A 17439-nucleotide genomic window follows, 5' to 3' on the forward strand; every position below is an offset into this window, starting at 1 on the left:
ATCATTTAGCAGGTATTGTTTATGCTCTAACAGCAACATTGCACCTAACTAAAGGTTGGAAAATGCGATCACTGGGAATGGTAAAATGTTACAGTTATTTGTTAGTGTCCCAAACACAACATACATTTGTTGTGTAAAATAGTAATGCAGTATAGTAAAATAGTAGTAACCATGGTTTTAGCTAAATGATTGCTATTTGTATTGCCGTAGTTTTACCACAATGATCAGAGTTATGGTTCTTGTAGTTATAGGGTAGATTTCTAAAGTAGTAGAGTTAAACTGTTATTACTGCAGTTACATGATTTCTCTGCCTCTCTCTTAATCAAAATACATTTTTGCATGTTTTAAATTTTTTATTTATAATGTCAGAATATAACTCTTAGCATCTGATGTTTCACCATAGGCAGATGTGGTGCTGCTCGTCACTTGTTCCGTGAGGTAATGAATATTACTTATTTACACATTTATTGTTGATTGTAACCTATATGCCATGTATAATTTATATCAGTTTTATCGTTTTTCTTTATCTATTGCTTTTTTTGTGTTCTTTTATTTCCATTTTCTTTAATTCTGTTTTATTTCATATACTGTCTGCTTCTAAAATGCATAGTGAAGCTGCTTTACAACAGTGGAAATGTATGAAAGCGCTAAAGAAATCATTTTGGATTGACATAAATATGGAAGAGCACACATTTCTTTCAAAACTATTATTAAAGCTTAATTACGTATTATTGATCACTGACCTCAGGAGGTCAAACAAAATATAACAAGCTGTCGTTTCTTTAGTTTTTCAATTGTTGCAGTCCTGTAACAGAATTTTGGACATGGATAGATTTTTATATCCTGATCTATATTTTGTCATTTTCTATCACCACATGTTTAATTTGTGTGGATAAAATATTTACAAAAAATAAACCGAACAAGTAACAGTGCTCAATTTAAGTTATGTGATTCATTCTTTTGAATGACCCCTAAGTGAACACCAACCCAATATTTCCCTTTCTACAGAGAAAAGGCAGAGCAGACAATCTGGAACAGACTCAAACAGCTCACTGCCTTAAAGAAGAGACGTCCAAAATATGAACCTCCATTAAAAATAGGTGTTTTAGGTAACTGTTATTACAATTCCTCTTTAATAGTTTTGTGCACCGAAGAAAAGCAGTATGAACCTACCTGTGTCCTGCTGTAGGCTGCATGGCAGAGCGACTGAAGACTGAATTGCTGGAGCGGGAGAGGTTGGTGGATGTTGTCGCCGGGCCTGATGCCTACAGAGATTTGCCCCGGCTGCTCTATCTTGCTCATGATGGCCAGAGGGCCAGCAATGTGCTGTTATCATTGGAAGAGACGTACGCTGATGTCATGCCTGTCCATCGGACTCCACAGGGACACAGCGCTTTTGTGTAAGTGATGCTCAGATCTTACCACCATCTTTACACCACTGATTAAAGGACATTAAAGCAAAGACTAAGTTCTAATGCGATAGCATGCTGAATGATGCGATATTCAATACAATATTTATTTTTCTAAAATCAATTTAAATTGTATTAAAATATATTAAAGAAATGATATAACCAACATATATTTCAAATTATTTTAGGAAAAAGAAAGCATCACTGCAACCATGTTTGACTGTTGCATTAAACAAATCAGACATTTTTGAACAAAATAAATTAATAAAACTAATTTCGCTTCATGACGCGGATTGTTGATTGACTTGCGTCAGAGCACTATGACGTGCACGCACACATATCCCAACTAACATCCGCATGCCAGATAGAGACTATATTATCCGCATCAACCTAAAACTTTGACCATATATAACTTTTCGATCATTTATCGCAAACCATCGCGACATGCATATTGCGACATGCACATGTGCAATATTTCGGAATATTGCACAGCCCTCTTAGTAAGCTAATTCTTCATAAATTCTTCTATAAAAACTTCTGAGCAATGAAATTTTGTGAATGACTCGTCTGGCTTATTTTTATTCCAGTATTAAAAAAACATATCATGGTCACATTGCATTGTTTAATATATAAAGATTTTAGGTTACTAAATTAACTAGATTGGGATGCATACCAATAGCATAATGTTGAGAAACTGTATTATAAGATGATGGTCCACCCTAGTTGTGTCAGCCATCTCTATGCTGTCTGTTTGGTAATATAAGCATCACAAAGGAATCTATCCGTAGATGAAGAGAAAGTAGCAGATCAAAGAATCACATAAATTCTTTATGCTGCTAGATCTTTCCAATCAAACGATACCTTTGTGTCTGTAAAAAAAAAAATATCAGTTGAATGTCTCAACTAGACGTCAATCTGTACTAGCCTATACTTTTTATCGCTCCATATCCTTTAAGTTTGTTTTGCATTTCCACTTCTGACATTTAGGTAAATATAATACACAGCAATAAAGCTTGAACCGATGTTGATTGTTTTGCAGGTCCATCATGCGTGGCTGTGATAACATGTGCAGTTACTGTATCGTACCTTTCACTCGCGGGAGAGAGAGAAGCAGACCGGTGTCTTCTATTCTGGAGGAGGTCCGCATGCTTTCAGATCAGGTAGAGCTCTACACTTTAAATGCAACATACAGATTTTCTAAAGGCTGTGCGGAAATAAACCTGCAAGTAAGGTCCACGTGTGCATTAGGTTCACGAGATGTGTTTTTGTGTGTAGGGAGTGAAGGAGGTCACCCTGTTGGGCCAGAATGTGAACAGCTATAGGGACCTGGCTGAGGAGCAGTTCAGCAGTTCTGAGGTCAACCCTCAGCTCAGCCGAGGCTTCAATACCGTTTACCGCACAAGACAAGGAGGTCTTCGCTTTGCAGACCTGCTGGACAAAGTATCCCTCATCGATCCTGATATGAGGATACGCTTCACCTCACCACATCCCAAAGACTTCCCTGATGAGGTGGGTGTAGTGGAAATACCCCAAGCTTTGTGGTAGAGATCCTAGTGTAATGGCGTTTTGAGAACTCTTCCAAGGTTTTGTGTACAATTTAACATTTTCTCATAAGTGGCAGGTTTAGCAATATAACAGTGTAGGTGGAGAGCATATTGCTTTAGGCTAAGGAAAGCGCTTGTATCATTTATAAAAAAAAATATTCTCTATCCGATGAAATGCATTTACCTTGTAGTCTTTGCGTATTATTAATAATCTTATAAATAAAAACATTGTTGTGAGGGCACAAAACCAATATATTGTATGGGTGAACATTTTTCAATTGACCAAAAAATCATGTTCCATGAAGATATTTTGTAAATTTCCTAGCATAAGTATATCAGAACTTTATTTTCAAAATCGCAAACAAAAAGGGCCAGAAACACGGCTACAAACATCACTCGCTGCTGAATCACCCACTTAAGTTTGTTATCGATGTAAAGCTTAGAATTTCAGCTTTTGGGGTTTATCTACTCTCCACAATGTCATAACAGTGTTGAACGTTAAAACAAACCTGTTTCTTCTTAGCAACGGCCTGCTACAGCGCCTCTGATTTAAAACTTAAAAGGTGATTCTCTCATTATTCACGCCCTCAGATTACAGTGTTTTAAATAGCTGTATCTCACCCTAATATTGTTTGATCCCAACAAACCATACATCAATGTAAAGCTTATTTATCAGCTTTCAGATCATTTAAAAATCTAAATTTCGAAAAATTGACCCCTAAGATACTATATTATCCTTGTCCAGGGTCACATTCGCTCCCTGTGAGTGTTTGCTTTCAATCCCTCCAGGTGTTGCAGTTAATTCAGGAAAGAAAGAACATTTGCAAACAGATTCATCTGCCAGCACAGAGCGGCAGCAACCGGGTTCTTCATGCTATGAGACGAGGGTGAGAGCTTATTGAGTTGAAGATTGGACCTAATAATAGACATATTAGCAAATATGTAGTAATTTCTTTTATCTGTCTCCATAATATTTCAGCTACACCCGAGAGGCATATCTTGAGCTTGTGGAAAACATTCGCAAACTAATACCAGGTAGCTGGTCAAACTATACACAAAACTTTATGTGATTCCTGAGTAATGGAAGAGAAATGACAAGAATGTGTTAATAGTTACTATTACAGAATTCTTCAAAATATGTATATACCTTTAAAATAGGGAGTCATAAATTACAGATGTAACTTGTAATTGAAAAAAAAAGGATTGGAAGCAACTGGCAGAATGGGGTAATGTGTGTAAAAAATGTTTTCATTCATATCTGACAAAAAGTGAATACACAGCTGTGAAATAGAACTAAAAAGCTTTTTTCTATCATATTTCAGGGGTGAGTTTGAGCAGTGATTTTATCACAGGCTTTTGTGGAGAGACTGAAGAAGATCATCAGCAGACACTGTCTCTCCTCAGGGAGGTGGGCTATAACGTGGGCTTTCTCTTCGCGTACAGCATGAGGAAGGTTCGATGTTCCTGATTTTATTTCCGTTTGAGGTTTACGTGTATTAAATAAGTTTCAGCTGTTTATCTCTTTTTCTATTGTCATAGTAAAAAAATGTTTTACTCTAGAAAACCCATGCATATCACCGCCTGCACGACGACGTTCCTGCACCGGTGAAACAGCGGAGATTGGAGGAGCTCATCTCTGTTTTTAGAGAAGAGGCAGCCAAAGTGAACATGTCTCTGGTCGGCAGCACAGAGCTTGTGTTGGTGGAAGGAGTGAGTACAACAGCATTCTGCATGATGGCATAGTTTTTAGGTTTATACAATACATTTATATTTCTTTAGTCCTTCGTCTATTTCTTTAGTCTAATTTTAAGAAAATACAAAAGTAACACATACTCTGAAGAAGTATCTTATTCAGGTTTACTTGTTTTATTGATGTTTAGACATTTTTACGGAACAACAAGAGCACACGAATAACACAAAGTATAGTGGTGTGATTTGGTCTTAATATCATATTTTGTTATTTTACAGGAAAGTAAAAGATCTTCAGAGGAACTTTGTGGTCGTAGTGATGGAAATGTGAAAGTGATTTTTCCTAAAGCAGATTTGTCTGTTCAGCCAGGCAAACCTCAGAAAGATTCCATTACACCTGGAGATTATGTTTTAGTCAAGGTATGATTTTTTAAGTGATCGTTCTTAATAATTATTGTATTGGTTTATTTTATAAAATATAATATTGACAGTAAACTTTAGGGCTGGGAATTAATACCAAAAATAAGTGATTCCGAGGCGTTAAGATTCGATTCCATTAAAAGTTGTTCAATCTAGACAGCACAATTTAAACATGATCAGCAGCAATACAAATATGAGTCCAATAGAAAGTGAAGAAAATGTACGCTACGGCTACTTAATACCTGATCTCAAGACGTCTGGCTGTCATGTATGCTTACTACGTACTCACAGTATTCTTTATACATATCTTTAGTACAGTTTACACATCTATCTATCTTATCTATCCTCATAAGAATATTCACTGGCAAATGTTCCCACAGATCAAATCTGCTAACTCCCAGAGTCTGAGAGGACATGCCCTGATTCACTCCTCACTCAGAAAACCAAAAACATCTGAACGTCATCTGATTGAGAATACAGTTTCATGCTGACTAAGAGATTCCATAAGCACTGTCACACCTCACTGTATGCTGAAATAAATCAATAAATTGTCATCAGGGAAGAATGTCTGTTGTATTTATTTATGCAAGACATTCGATTTTTTTCATAAGCTTTAGCGCAAAGATTATTATGGGAATTAGTTTTTTTCTAAATCAAAGCTAATCCAAAGTAATTATTGGTTTAAGGCACTTTGAGAACAACTTAATCTCTTAATCTCTCTTTACTTTGTGTAATTAGGCACAAAACATATTTTTATGGAGCATTGATTTTTTGAGTGACTTCTCTTTGCACTTCTTCAAACACATTTTTGTTCAAATTTGTGTGCCCTATTAATCTTTAATCAAAATCATCGTTGACCTCTTCCCTGAGAAACGACTTCTTTTTACTTCTGGTCACTAGGAATGTCGTGAGGGCGGGTGGGAAATAATACCCCACAATTCACTGCAAACTCGTGTTCAGACGTGCCACCATTTTGTTAGCTATTCCCATCTTACATTTAGTCAACGATCAAATTTGTTCTCAAAATCCTCATTTCACAAGCCGTTCATGCGGATATACGTCACGATAGGGAAACAAATGCAATAGTTACTTCCTTTTAATGCCGACTTTAAAGCGGAGGTAAATAAAACACGTGGTTCCTGCCAATCTCATATTAAAGGGGTGATATGGCACGAATACGTGTTTTTCTGTGTCTTTGGTGTGTTATAAGTTGCTCATGCATGTATTAGATACGTAAAATTGCAAAAAAAAATAGTTTCGGAACAAATGATGCATTCTATCTTAAAGTGAATCCTCACACCCCCCCAAATCTATGTCAGTTCGTGGTATGATTTGACTAAGATGCCCAAATGTAAACGCAGGTAAGGTGGGCGTAACTTTCAGTGAAATTACTTTGGAACCTGATGTTCCAAATATGTGAAGAGGCGTTACATTTCCATCACACGGTTGCAGTATTCGACCAATCACTCCACACTGGTTAACTGGGTTTATAATTTAAACCGCAACAGTTTTTTGGCATACCTTTTTGCCTTTCCTTTGTCAGAAAGACCTGAAGTCTTGTGTGGGTGTGGATGCACTTAGCATATATTTTAATTTAATTGTATGTGTCACAGGTTTTTTTTAAGTTTTGGTTGGGAAAGTTTGGGAAAGGTTGAGTTTGTTGACATTACAACACATTTTATGTTAAGCTTTTATGGTCATTAAAAGGGATTTAGAATAGTATTTCAAATTTTATTGCCAATTCTTTGAAATGTTGTTCCTTGCAGTGTTGATGCCAATATATTTTTATTCTGATTTTATTTTGGTTAAGAGATTTCATGCTCATTTAAATTGAAACAATTATTTTTTTAATTTATATTTTTGTCAATAAATCCCAAACAAAGACCCAAAGTTTGCTGGGGTCTGTGTGCCCCCCGCTTGTTTATGGTTTATTCTAAAAGCATTTTATGGAACATACATTCTCGTGTAGATTAATTTGGATTGGAAACCTTGCTACACATATGGAATAAATGTTTTATAAAAGCAATAAGCCCCACAAAATAATGCATTTTATTACAGCTAAGGGGGTTGTAATGACTCTGCTTTGCGTCGTGCAGTCAATGAGCTGTAACCCACTGCTTCTTGGGGCTTATTGCTTTAGTTTGAACTGTTTAACTCTGTTTAAAACTGTGTTACTGTATTGTAACAGCATTGTGATATACTGCATTTTTGTTGTTGTTTTGTTTTAAGTCTACCTTAAAGGTAACTTGTTTAATAGTGGAAATCTTGCATACTGTATAGTAGAGATGTGATTTTTGCTTTTCAATTGATAAACTGTCAATTGCAATGTCACACATGAAATTTGAAATAAATTGATAAAGTAACATGTTTGTCCATATATTGCATTTGTAAATAAAATCTAAAACCAAAAGGTCTACAATATATAACAGTACTTGGAACAATTCATTTTGCTCATTTAAAAATTTTTATCCACAAAACAGAAATAATTGCCTGAACAACAGGTATTGGTGTGACAAGAATATATTTATTAGAAAAACAATACAATCAGCATTTCATAAACAAACTCGTTTAAGTTGGCCGAACAAAGTATCATTACTTTTAAGAATGATATAATATACGTTGAGTCAACTCAAAAGTCTTACTGCATCAGATGGCATCTTTTTTTTACATTTGCTTAATTATTTATTTTTTACAGTGTATAAATATAAAATTCACCAAAAACATGTAAAAACAACTCTTACCATTTTAGATTTAAATCACATGTGATGGTATTTTTAACTCGTAGACTATATTTACGACAATAAAGCCGTTTCAATTGACATATTTTCAGTTTCTTATAACTCGACATCATCTAACAAATCACCATAAAAAGCTGTGATTTTTGCTATTCTCACACAGCCTCCAACTTGGTAACCATGTGTTTCCTGTAGCTCAGTGGTTAAGAGCATTTGCGTTAACAACACAAGGGTTATGGGTTGGATCCCAGGGGATTGCAGATACCTATGTAAAATGTATAGGATAACTGCTTTGGATATGAAAGTCGCTTTGGATAAAAGCGTCTGCCAAATGCCTAAATGTAAATGTGTATATTTACAGACGAACTGTGTTCATGTTTACATGTCCAAACAGTCGATAACAGTGACAGGTTGTTGGAAACACTGTTTTGTACTCATTTCATTCAGGAGTCACCTGTTGTACGGTGAATTATATTTGCTGCTTCTTCCTGCCGCTCACTGTACAGAGTGATGCCGAGAGAAGGATCCCTGTGCCAGGAAAGAAGAACCTCATACTCGATTTGATATTTTAGGTGTTTAAAACTAAACTCACTGCAGAGGAGTTCAGAATACAAAATTTTTCTGTTGATTACTTGAGACAGCACAGAATCCTTTCCAATCCGTTTACAACAAGAATGAATGACAGGCGAATGCTCTTGTTAAGTTTATGTGAAGTTATCTTTACATTGTGTTGAGAACATGATAAAAGTGTCCTTAATACACAAAAAAATTATCATATTAAGACATGCCATTTCGTATTCCTTTACACTATTAACAATAAAATATATACTTTTTCATACAAACCGACATGCACATTTTCTGTTTGTTCAAATGAATTCATTCTTGTGTATTCAGAGTTTAAACAGTCTCTTTACTTAGCACTTAAAGCTTCTCTGTAAGGTCTGCCTCAATTTAAATGATGAGCCAAACCAAACCACTGTCACCTGCAGTCTATTTATTATCCAAGTATTATGAATACAGCTATATCACAACCAAGTATCAGTAATACAGCTATTTTAGGGGAAAATGTCAGTAATTGCATTGTATGCTGATCTAAGGTGTTGGCCTTAATGTTCTGCTGACGCTTCTAAATATTTCATTAAAAAAAGTTAGTCTGGAGCCCTGTGTGTTCTTTTTGACTGTTCAAATCGATCAAACCATGAAATGTGATTTTATTTTGTAGCAAAAGTTGATGCAAGCATTTACTGAGAAACGGAGATAAAAGGGGCTTGTAAAGCCTGAATCTGCGGTTGGGATGAGTCGAACCGAGACGGAATTTCTTTCTAAAATGCTCAACAAGTTTTAACTAGTGGAAGTACGCCTTCTCCCCCAATGAGCCTCATTGCACAGGTCCTGTGCAAGGTCAGGGATTGTCTGACAACATCTCAAAGCACTACGCACCGTGTGACTACGTCTCCCACTGGTAATTCAAAACTTTAACTATAGTCTGTGTTCCTCCCACTCAACCGTTATAAATTGTTACTGCTTCCAAATGTATAGAGACCGTATCCGTCCCTTAAATAATACTACAAAATAATAATTTTGGAATAAATCTGATTGTGATTAACCCTGAAGACAATGTATACCAATTCCTAAAGTTCAGGCTACTTAATATTAGATCACTAAATTCTTAGGCAGTTATTGTAAATGAAATGATCACGGACAACAGTTTTGATATACTTTGTCTTACCGAGACCTGGCTTAAACCAAATGATTATTTTGGTATAAATGAGTGTACCCCACCAAGTTACTGTTATATGCATGAGCCACGTCCGGTTGGTCCTTTCTTACTGTAACTCACTGAACACATCATACATTTAATTCATTTGAAGTGCATGCGTTGAACATAATTGTTCCAAACAAAAGTAAAAAACATTGCTTTCTTTTACATTGACCCCCTGGTCACTACACTGATTTTCTGAAAGAGTTCATAGACTTCTTATCGGACCTATTTCTTAACGTTGATAAAGTACTAATTGTCTTGAGATTTTAATATCCACGTAGATAGCGCTACCGATGCATTAGCAGTGGGGTTTACAGAACTACTACACTCTTTTGGAGTAACACAACAATCAATGCATCCACTCATTGATTTAATCATACACTAGACTTCATTATCTCTCACAGAGTCGATCTAACCAATAAAGATATTACACCTCAAAGCGACGATGTCACCAATCACTATCTTTTAACATGTACACTGTGCACTGTAGCAAATCAGCCGTTTAAGTCGTTATCGACAGGGTAGAACAATTACCTTCACTACTAAAGATAGTTTTGTAAACAGCTTGCCAGATCTGACTCCTTTAATAAACATACAAATAAATACAGAATTGCTCGATGACATGAGCGCAGTCTCGGGAGTACCCCCGGCCTGCGAGGGGTGATGGGGGTATGTGGTGAGCAGGGCGGGACGAGAGCCATGAGGATAGGCGCGAGGCCGGTCACGTTAGTGATAGCGGGTGTCAGCTGTGTGTGAACCGGTCTCGCATCTCTCACGGACGAGCTCAGGAAGCATAAGAGAGGAGCGACAGGAGTGCCCGGACATGTTTATGTTTTATGGCCGGCAGTCTACCGTGAGGTGGCTGCTAGTCTTTTACTTCCATGTTTGTTGTTTGTTTGTTTAATTATGTTTTGTTGTATGTTTGCCGGTTCCTGCCTCTTTCCTTCCCTACATCTAAGAACTGTGTTACAAACTTATTGCAACATCTAAACCTACAACTTGCTTATTAGACCCCATACCAACAAAATTAGAAGAGTTACTACCTGTTGCAATTGAGCCCATTTATAACATTATCAAATCATCAATTAATCAAGGCCATGTCCCAGGATTCTTTAAGATGGCCGTCATTAAGCCTCTTATCAAGAACCCAAACTTAGACCCCAACGAACTAGGAAACTATGGACCGATTTCAAATCTCCCTTACCTGTCAAAAATACTAGAAAAAGTACTGTCCACTCAGTTATGGCCTTTCTTACAAAATAATGACATACACTAAATATTTCAGCCAGGCTTTAGACCGTGGTATTGAACTGCGCTCATTAAAATTACAAATGACCTGCTTTAAAAAACAGATAAAGGTAACATCTCACTCCTAATCCTGCTTGACCTTTGTGCTGCGTTCTATATTGTAGACCATAACATACTTCTAGATCACTTAAACAATTATGCCGTTATTGAGAGACAGGCACTACAATGGTTGGCAACCATCACTGACTGTGGAAACTTTACAGTGGACCTCCAGTAACGTGGATTGTGTGCCTCTCCTCTCTTCTTCCCTGATTTCCAAAGGAAATGCAATTTTTACTTTCATCAGAGAACAGCAGTCCAGTCCTTTTTGTCTTTAGCCCAGTCGAGATGCTTTTGACGCTGTTTGTTGGTCAAGAGTGGCTTGACACAAGGAATGCGACAGCTGAAACCCCTGTCTTGCATACGTCTGTGCGTAGTGGTTTTTGAAAAACTGACTCCAGCTGCAGTCCACTTTGTGAATCTCCCCCACATTTTTGAATGGGTTTTGTTTCACAATCCTCTCCAGGGTGCGGTTATCCCTATTGCTTGTACACTTTTTTTCTACCATATCTCTTCCTTCCCTTCACCTCTCTATTAATGTGCTTGGACACAGAGTTCTGTGAATAGCCAGCCTCTTTTGCAATGACCTTTTGTGTCTTGCCCTCTTTGTGCAAGGTGTCAATGGTCGTCTTTTGGACAACTGTCAAGTCAGCAGGCTTTCCCATGATTGTGTAGCCCACAGAACCATTATGTAAAGACCATTTAAAGGCATTGCAGGTGTTTTGAGTTAACTAGCTAATTAGACTGTGGCACAATGTGTCTTCAATATTTAACCTTTTCACAATATTAAAAATTTCTGAGATACTGGATTTGTGATTTTCCTTAATTGTCAGTTATAATCATCAAAATTAAAATAAATAAACATTTGAAATATATCAGTCTGTGTGTAATGAATGAATATAATAAACAAGTTTCACTTTTTGAATGGAATTACTGAAATAAATCAACTTTTTGATATTATTCTAATTATATGACCAGCACCTGTATATCTCATCAAGACATGGTGATTCCTCCCAGCTATCTAAATTGGCAGAGTGCATCGAAGATATAAAACATTGGATAACTTGTCATTTCCTCCTTTTAATTTCTAATTAAACAGAAATATTACTTATCGGAACAAAGACACGTAGGCCGAATGTTTCGGAATATAACCTGCAAATTGATGGCTGTACTGTTACTCCAACAAATACAGATATATATTTAGGTGTTATATTAGACAAAAATCTGTCATTTCGATATCTCAAATCTCACAAAACAGCTTTCTTCCAACTTTGAAATGTTGCCAAATTACAAACTATTCTATGTGTTGCAGACGCAGAGAAGCTTATTCATGCATTTGTGACCTCAACACTTGACTACTGTAGTGTACTACTTAGTGGTTGTCCTGCATCATCAATAAACAAACTACAGTTAGTTCAGAATGCAGCTGCCAGAGTTCTTACCAGTTCCAGCCAATACGATCACATAACCCCAATGTTATCAACCCCTTCACTTGCTGCCCATTAAGTATCGCATTGACTTATTTTAATCACCAATAAAGCCTTAAACGGTTTAGCCCCTACCTACCTAACAGAGCTTCTACCAAACTACAACCCATCACGCTCTCTTAGATCTCAAAACTCCGGACATTTGATAACATCTAGAATAACTAAATCCACCAAAGGGGGTCGAGCTTTCTCATACGTAGCACTTAAACTATAGAATATAGGGATGCATCGATACCACTTTTTAAGGATCGAGTACGCGTACCGGTACTTTTTCCCTGGTACTCGCCGATACCGACGCCTGTTGTACATTATTTTTTATGTCGCAATTTTCTAAGAACAACACAATGAGACTAATGAACATATCAGCATCTTTAACTTCAACTCATATTATGAAAAAAAAAATAATTCTTATATGCTTATCACAAATTTTCAAAGCCCAAAATTCACAGTGTCCAATAACCTCCAAAGGGCAAAACCAAGGACATAAGCATGCAGATTGCCATGCGTGGGTCGTCATCATTGATTTTGAAATATGTCCACACTGAGAGAGTGATTTACATGTTAAGTCAATGCAAAGACGCGATAGACCTACTTGCGGTGCGATTCACGCAAATGAGGCGGCGCGTATCACACTATTCGCACAAATGACGCGAATCGCGCAAATTGAGCGTTCGCATGATTCGCGCAGTTGAAAATTCCGGACTTTGGCGAAAAATTCCGAACTTTGGCGAAAATTCGCGCTGTGTTAACCAATCAGGAGCCTGCTCTAGTAGTGAAGTGATTATGACACAGCGAGCGGCGCCTCTGAAGGATCTGATGGACCCAGACATGGCGCCGAACGAGTCTATCTATAGCCTTCCATAGCACATAATGCGCAACTACCCTCTAAACAAAATTCATGTCCGCCATTTCGCAATTAGACGGGAGCCGCCAGCCCCTCCTATGACGCGAATTTCACGCGCGAATGAAGCGAGTAAACTCAAAATGTTCAAGCGTCCAACACCACATGAATAGCACGATTTACCGCGTTTGGTGTGAACACTCTATGACATTGTGTCTGCTGCGGCTGGTGTCTCTGTGTTGAAGGATTTTTATTGTGATTTGTATTATGGTTTAAATGTGCTTTTACATTTAATATACTTTATGATTTTATAATTGATCACTAACTGTGCATTATATGTTAAAAATATAACAAGTGTGTGAGTTAACCAAAGGACTTATTTGGAGTGAACTTTCTGTACCAAAATAATATGTGTATGTGTGTAAAGATCAGATTACGCAGAGCTCGTCGAAATTTGGTGAGGTATGGGGTCTCCACAAATAGTCGGGACAAGCAGTGTGAGCTGATTGGCTGAGACAGAACAAAGGAGAGGAAGCGGATTGGACGTGTTCCCAGGATTTCACATCCGCGAAAGGACATTAGCTTATCGAGCTAATAAAAGATATCATAAATATTATAAATACCATGTAAAATTGTTCTTCGGTGTGGGTCCTTTGTGAGACGTCGCTTCTTTGTGTGAGACGTGTGCGTCTGAGGCAGCCCACCCAGCAGCTGTTGTATTTTTGAATCTTCTGATCAATAAACTTCAAGATTTTACTTTGACTGGCCTCTCTCCAATTCTGAACACGCAGAACATTGAAGAATTGTTCAACAGATGGTGACCCCGACGTGATTGGAGAAAAGGGGCATTTAAAGAGAATTGTAAAACTCGGGGATTGACCGAAAATCGGGACGTGACAACTTTAAACTTCAACACACTGTCGACAGAATAAGATAAGGTAAGCAGAGACCTGTTTAAACAAACTTCTGCAGATTGAATATTCCAAATTTATGTGAGTTTGAAGTATATCCGTACCATTGATTACAAATTAGAAATTGGTGATATTTGTTGATCAGAATAAAAGAATATTTTTTTTTTATATTACGGGGTAACCAGGCCCGCGTTACGATTTTTATATTATATTACGGGGTAATCAGGCCCGCGTCACGATAGTTAAGAAGAACTATTGTTGTTAAATACTTTTGAAACGCCTATAAGTAACCAGGCTTATTGCACGCCAAAAGGCATTTTTAAAACACCGTTGGTATAAAGTCCACGGCATGATAAAAATGAGATAATTGTGAAATCCTTTTAAACACCTGCAAGTATAAAAGTCTTGCGGCATGATAAAAGTGAATGAACAGGGATAAATGCTTTTAAAACGCTAAAGATACGCTAAAAGCCGATTAAACTGTGTATATTAATTGTGTATTGTATACTGTAATATTATTGTGTAAAATGTCTGAATTTGAGAGGAAGTGTGTGATTTATGGGTGTTCACTGGTAGCTATGCAGTGGGAAAAAATTGTGGATATGTTAATTGCTCAGTCGGAACTGAAAAATCATAGAAAGGAAAGAAAGATTTGGGAAAGTAAATGGAGTCAGATATGTATGGAAAATGGAGAATGTATTAATTAAGATCGGAGAATGTATTAATTAAGATAACACCAAAAATCAAGGAAATGGAGGAAAAAGCGCATGCAAGTTTAAACAAACATGTAGAAGGAGGAAAAGATGTGAAGTGGTTAGAGAGGAATAAGCATAAAAAGGAGGAAGAGAAACTGAGAGAAGAACTACGATTATGGACACGCATTGCAAAGACTGCAATTGCTTTAAGTTCCCCAAAAAAGAGCACAGAACATGTGCAGTCGGAAAAGTCAGAGAAAAAACTGATGAGAGAGTCAGGAAGTGCAGGGCCCAGTATCTCGTGTCATACTGAGACCGCCCCCTTATGTTCTGATTTGAATAAGCTGTCGCCACCGCCCTATTTACCAGCGTCACAGCAAGTCCAAGTGAATGTGAAAGATTCCAGGGTGGAGGTAGACATGCCAGATCTAGATGTTTTAAAGGATCAAATAAACGTGTTGACAGCACAATTAGAAATAATGGGAAATAGACAGGAAATGTTACAAAGAAAGGATAGTATAACAAGCGAAAAAGCACGAGTAGTGCACAATGAGGAGAAAAAAAAAGACATGAAGGGACAGGGAGCATGTAACAACAGTGAGGATGAAGGGCCACTGCAGGTATGTAGGGACGTAGTCATTAAAGGAACTATGATGTCTACCCCAGTGTCACAGGGTACTAGGAGTCGTACCAGAGCCTGTCAATCCACTCCAGCCTGTCAATTCACTCCCCCTCAAGAGAGACAGTGGGACATTATGTGTCACCCAGGCAGTGAGTATGATGAAAGGAATGTTAATGTGCCAAACGCCCAACTAATGTCAGGAGGGGCAACTAATATGCCTCTGATTCAGGGCAACGGAGGGGTACTAAAGTACCAGCCCTGGAGCCATAGTGACATGACAGCTGTGCTGGCAAAATTGCCCCCCATTACATCTGGTGGAGGCAGATGGCTTACAAAGTTGATGGCATTGTGCTACGGCACCACCTTGGCGGTGGGAGATATAAGATGCCTTTTGGGCCAAATTTTTCCTGTTTTTCAGATGGCAGAGTTTGAGAAGGATGCAAACCTTGAAGACGAACCCAATGATGTACGGTATACCACTGTCAGTACAGCGATCGCCAGGGCCCTCAGAGAAAAATTTCCAACACCCCCAACCGTATACCAAAACATTAAATTCCGCATTAAGCCTGGTGAGACTGGAGCAAGTTATTATTTTAGATGCGCAGCTGAATGGGAGCAGATGGTAGAAGAAAACAGTCAAAGTAATCCAATTACGCGTGATATATTTAGAACTGCCATAATGACAGGGGCCCCCAACGGTGTCAAGCAGGCAATGGAATGTAATCCTGACACTCCATTTGCCAGCAACGAAATGTGGGAAAGACATCTGGTGTTCCATATTGATAGATCAGTCGATAAACAGGATAAAGAACAGGAGGAAATTCGAAAAGACAAAGCAACAATTGTTAAAACTGCAATTAGAAATGGCTAAGGCAGACAGTAAAAAATCAAAACAAATGCCACAACGTCCTGTGAGCAGCGGCTTTGACGGGCAGCCCGGGGTAAAGACCCCACCTTTTCCCATAGTCACACCTGAAACTTTTGGCTATGCTCAGGGAGGACATGTCCCTAATTTCCAATTAATAAAACCATGGGGAGGGTATAGGCCACGGGGCAATAGCGGATGGGCTAGGGGGAAGCCGAATGGGGAGGGGTGCACCCAAGGGGTGCATGTTATCAGTGTGGGGGGACTGATCATTGGAGGAAAGATTGTCCCATGGCAGGGGACAGCCAGTATATGGGACCACCTGCGGGGGGATGGGATCCTCATAGAGGTGGGCCCAGTGGTCGTTGCAGAGGACCACAAACTCCAAAACACCCGGAGCAACAACACCCACCTCTCCACTCGATTCAGGCGCCCTTGCACCCAGCATGGGGCCAGGGGGTAGTCGCGGGAGATTGTTGAAGAGGCCAACAGAGAAAAATCATGAGAGGTTTGGCTGAGCCTTACATGATTATAGTGGTTAACAACAGATACCGGAGCAACATACTCAACAGTAACGAGGGGCACAATCAGTGACATAGACCTAAGTGATAAGACTGTTGGAGTTATGGGATTCTCTGGAGGGTTAGAACATTGGAATCTTACTGTTCCTCTTACCACGAAAGTGGCAAATCAGTCCCTGTCACACTCATTTCTGTACTCCACAAAAGCACCTGTTCCCTTATTGGGCAGAGATTTGTTGATTAAATTGGGTGCAAATATTTTATGCTCACCAGAGGGTGTCACAGTCACGTTCCCGGACAGCGCTAAGGTCGACTGTTCACAGGCACACAGTAGAGAGGGCCACCAGCAGGTTTTGTTGGGAGGACCCTTGCAGGAAATGGCAGACATATATTGGGTGGAACTAGATGATTCTCAATCAGGGGCCAGGTCACTGTATAAGAATCAGTGGCCCTGGATTAAAGACTTAGCTGTTTATTTGCCTCCCATCGACCCCCTGCATTGTACACTATTTTATGACCGAAATGACACTGTCACATATCAGGAAATGTTCCATGACATTGAGGGCCAAATGTGGACACTCAGAGGGGATG

The 17439-nt window shown here is 38.4% G+C and overlaps 1 protein-coding gene across 1 annotated transcript in view; it reads left to right on the forward strand.

Moving 5' to 3' along the window:
• Positions 1 to 7484, forward strand: part of LOC306909424 (mitochondrial tRNA methylthiotransferase CDK5RAP1-like) — a 9075-nt gene extending 1591 nt beyond the window's left edge. Inside the window, exons 3-13 of the mRNA XM_079483108.1 lie at positions 404 to 438; positions 1009 to 1109; positions 1190 to 1400; positions 2449 to 2569; positions 2685 to 2918; positions 3743 to 3840; positions 3933 to 3988; positions 4276 to 4406; positions 4514 to 4663; positions 4922 to 5062; positions 5443 to 7484. Coding sequence (XP_079339234.1) covers positions 404 to 438; positions 1009 to 1109; positions 1190 to 1400; positions 2449 to 2569; positions 2685 to 2918; positions 3743 to 3840; positions 3933 to 3988; positions 4276 to 4406; positions 4514 to 4663; positions 4922 to 5062; positions 5443 to 5553 — 1389 coding nt within the window. The 3' untranslated portion in view covers positions 5554 to 7484. The remainder of the gene's footprint in view (positions 1 to 403; positions 439 to 1008; positions 1110 to 1189; positions 1401 to 2448; positions 2570 to 2684; positions 2919 to 3742; positions 3841 to 3932; positions 3989 to 4275; positions 4407 to 4513; positions 4664 to 4921; positions 5063 to 5442) is intronic.
• The last annotated feature ends 9955 nt before the right edge of the window (positions 7485 to 17439 follow it).

This window comes from Barbatula barbatula (genome assembly GCF_947034865.1).
Source record: "Barbatula barbatula genome assembly, chromosome: 20".
Classification (NCBI taxonomy): domain Eukaryota; kingdom Metazoa; phylum Chordata; class Actinopteri; order Cypriniformes; family Nemacheilidae; genus Barbatula; species Barbatula barbatula.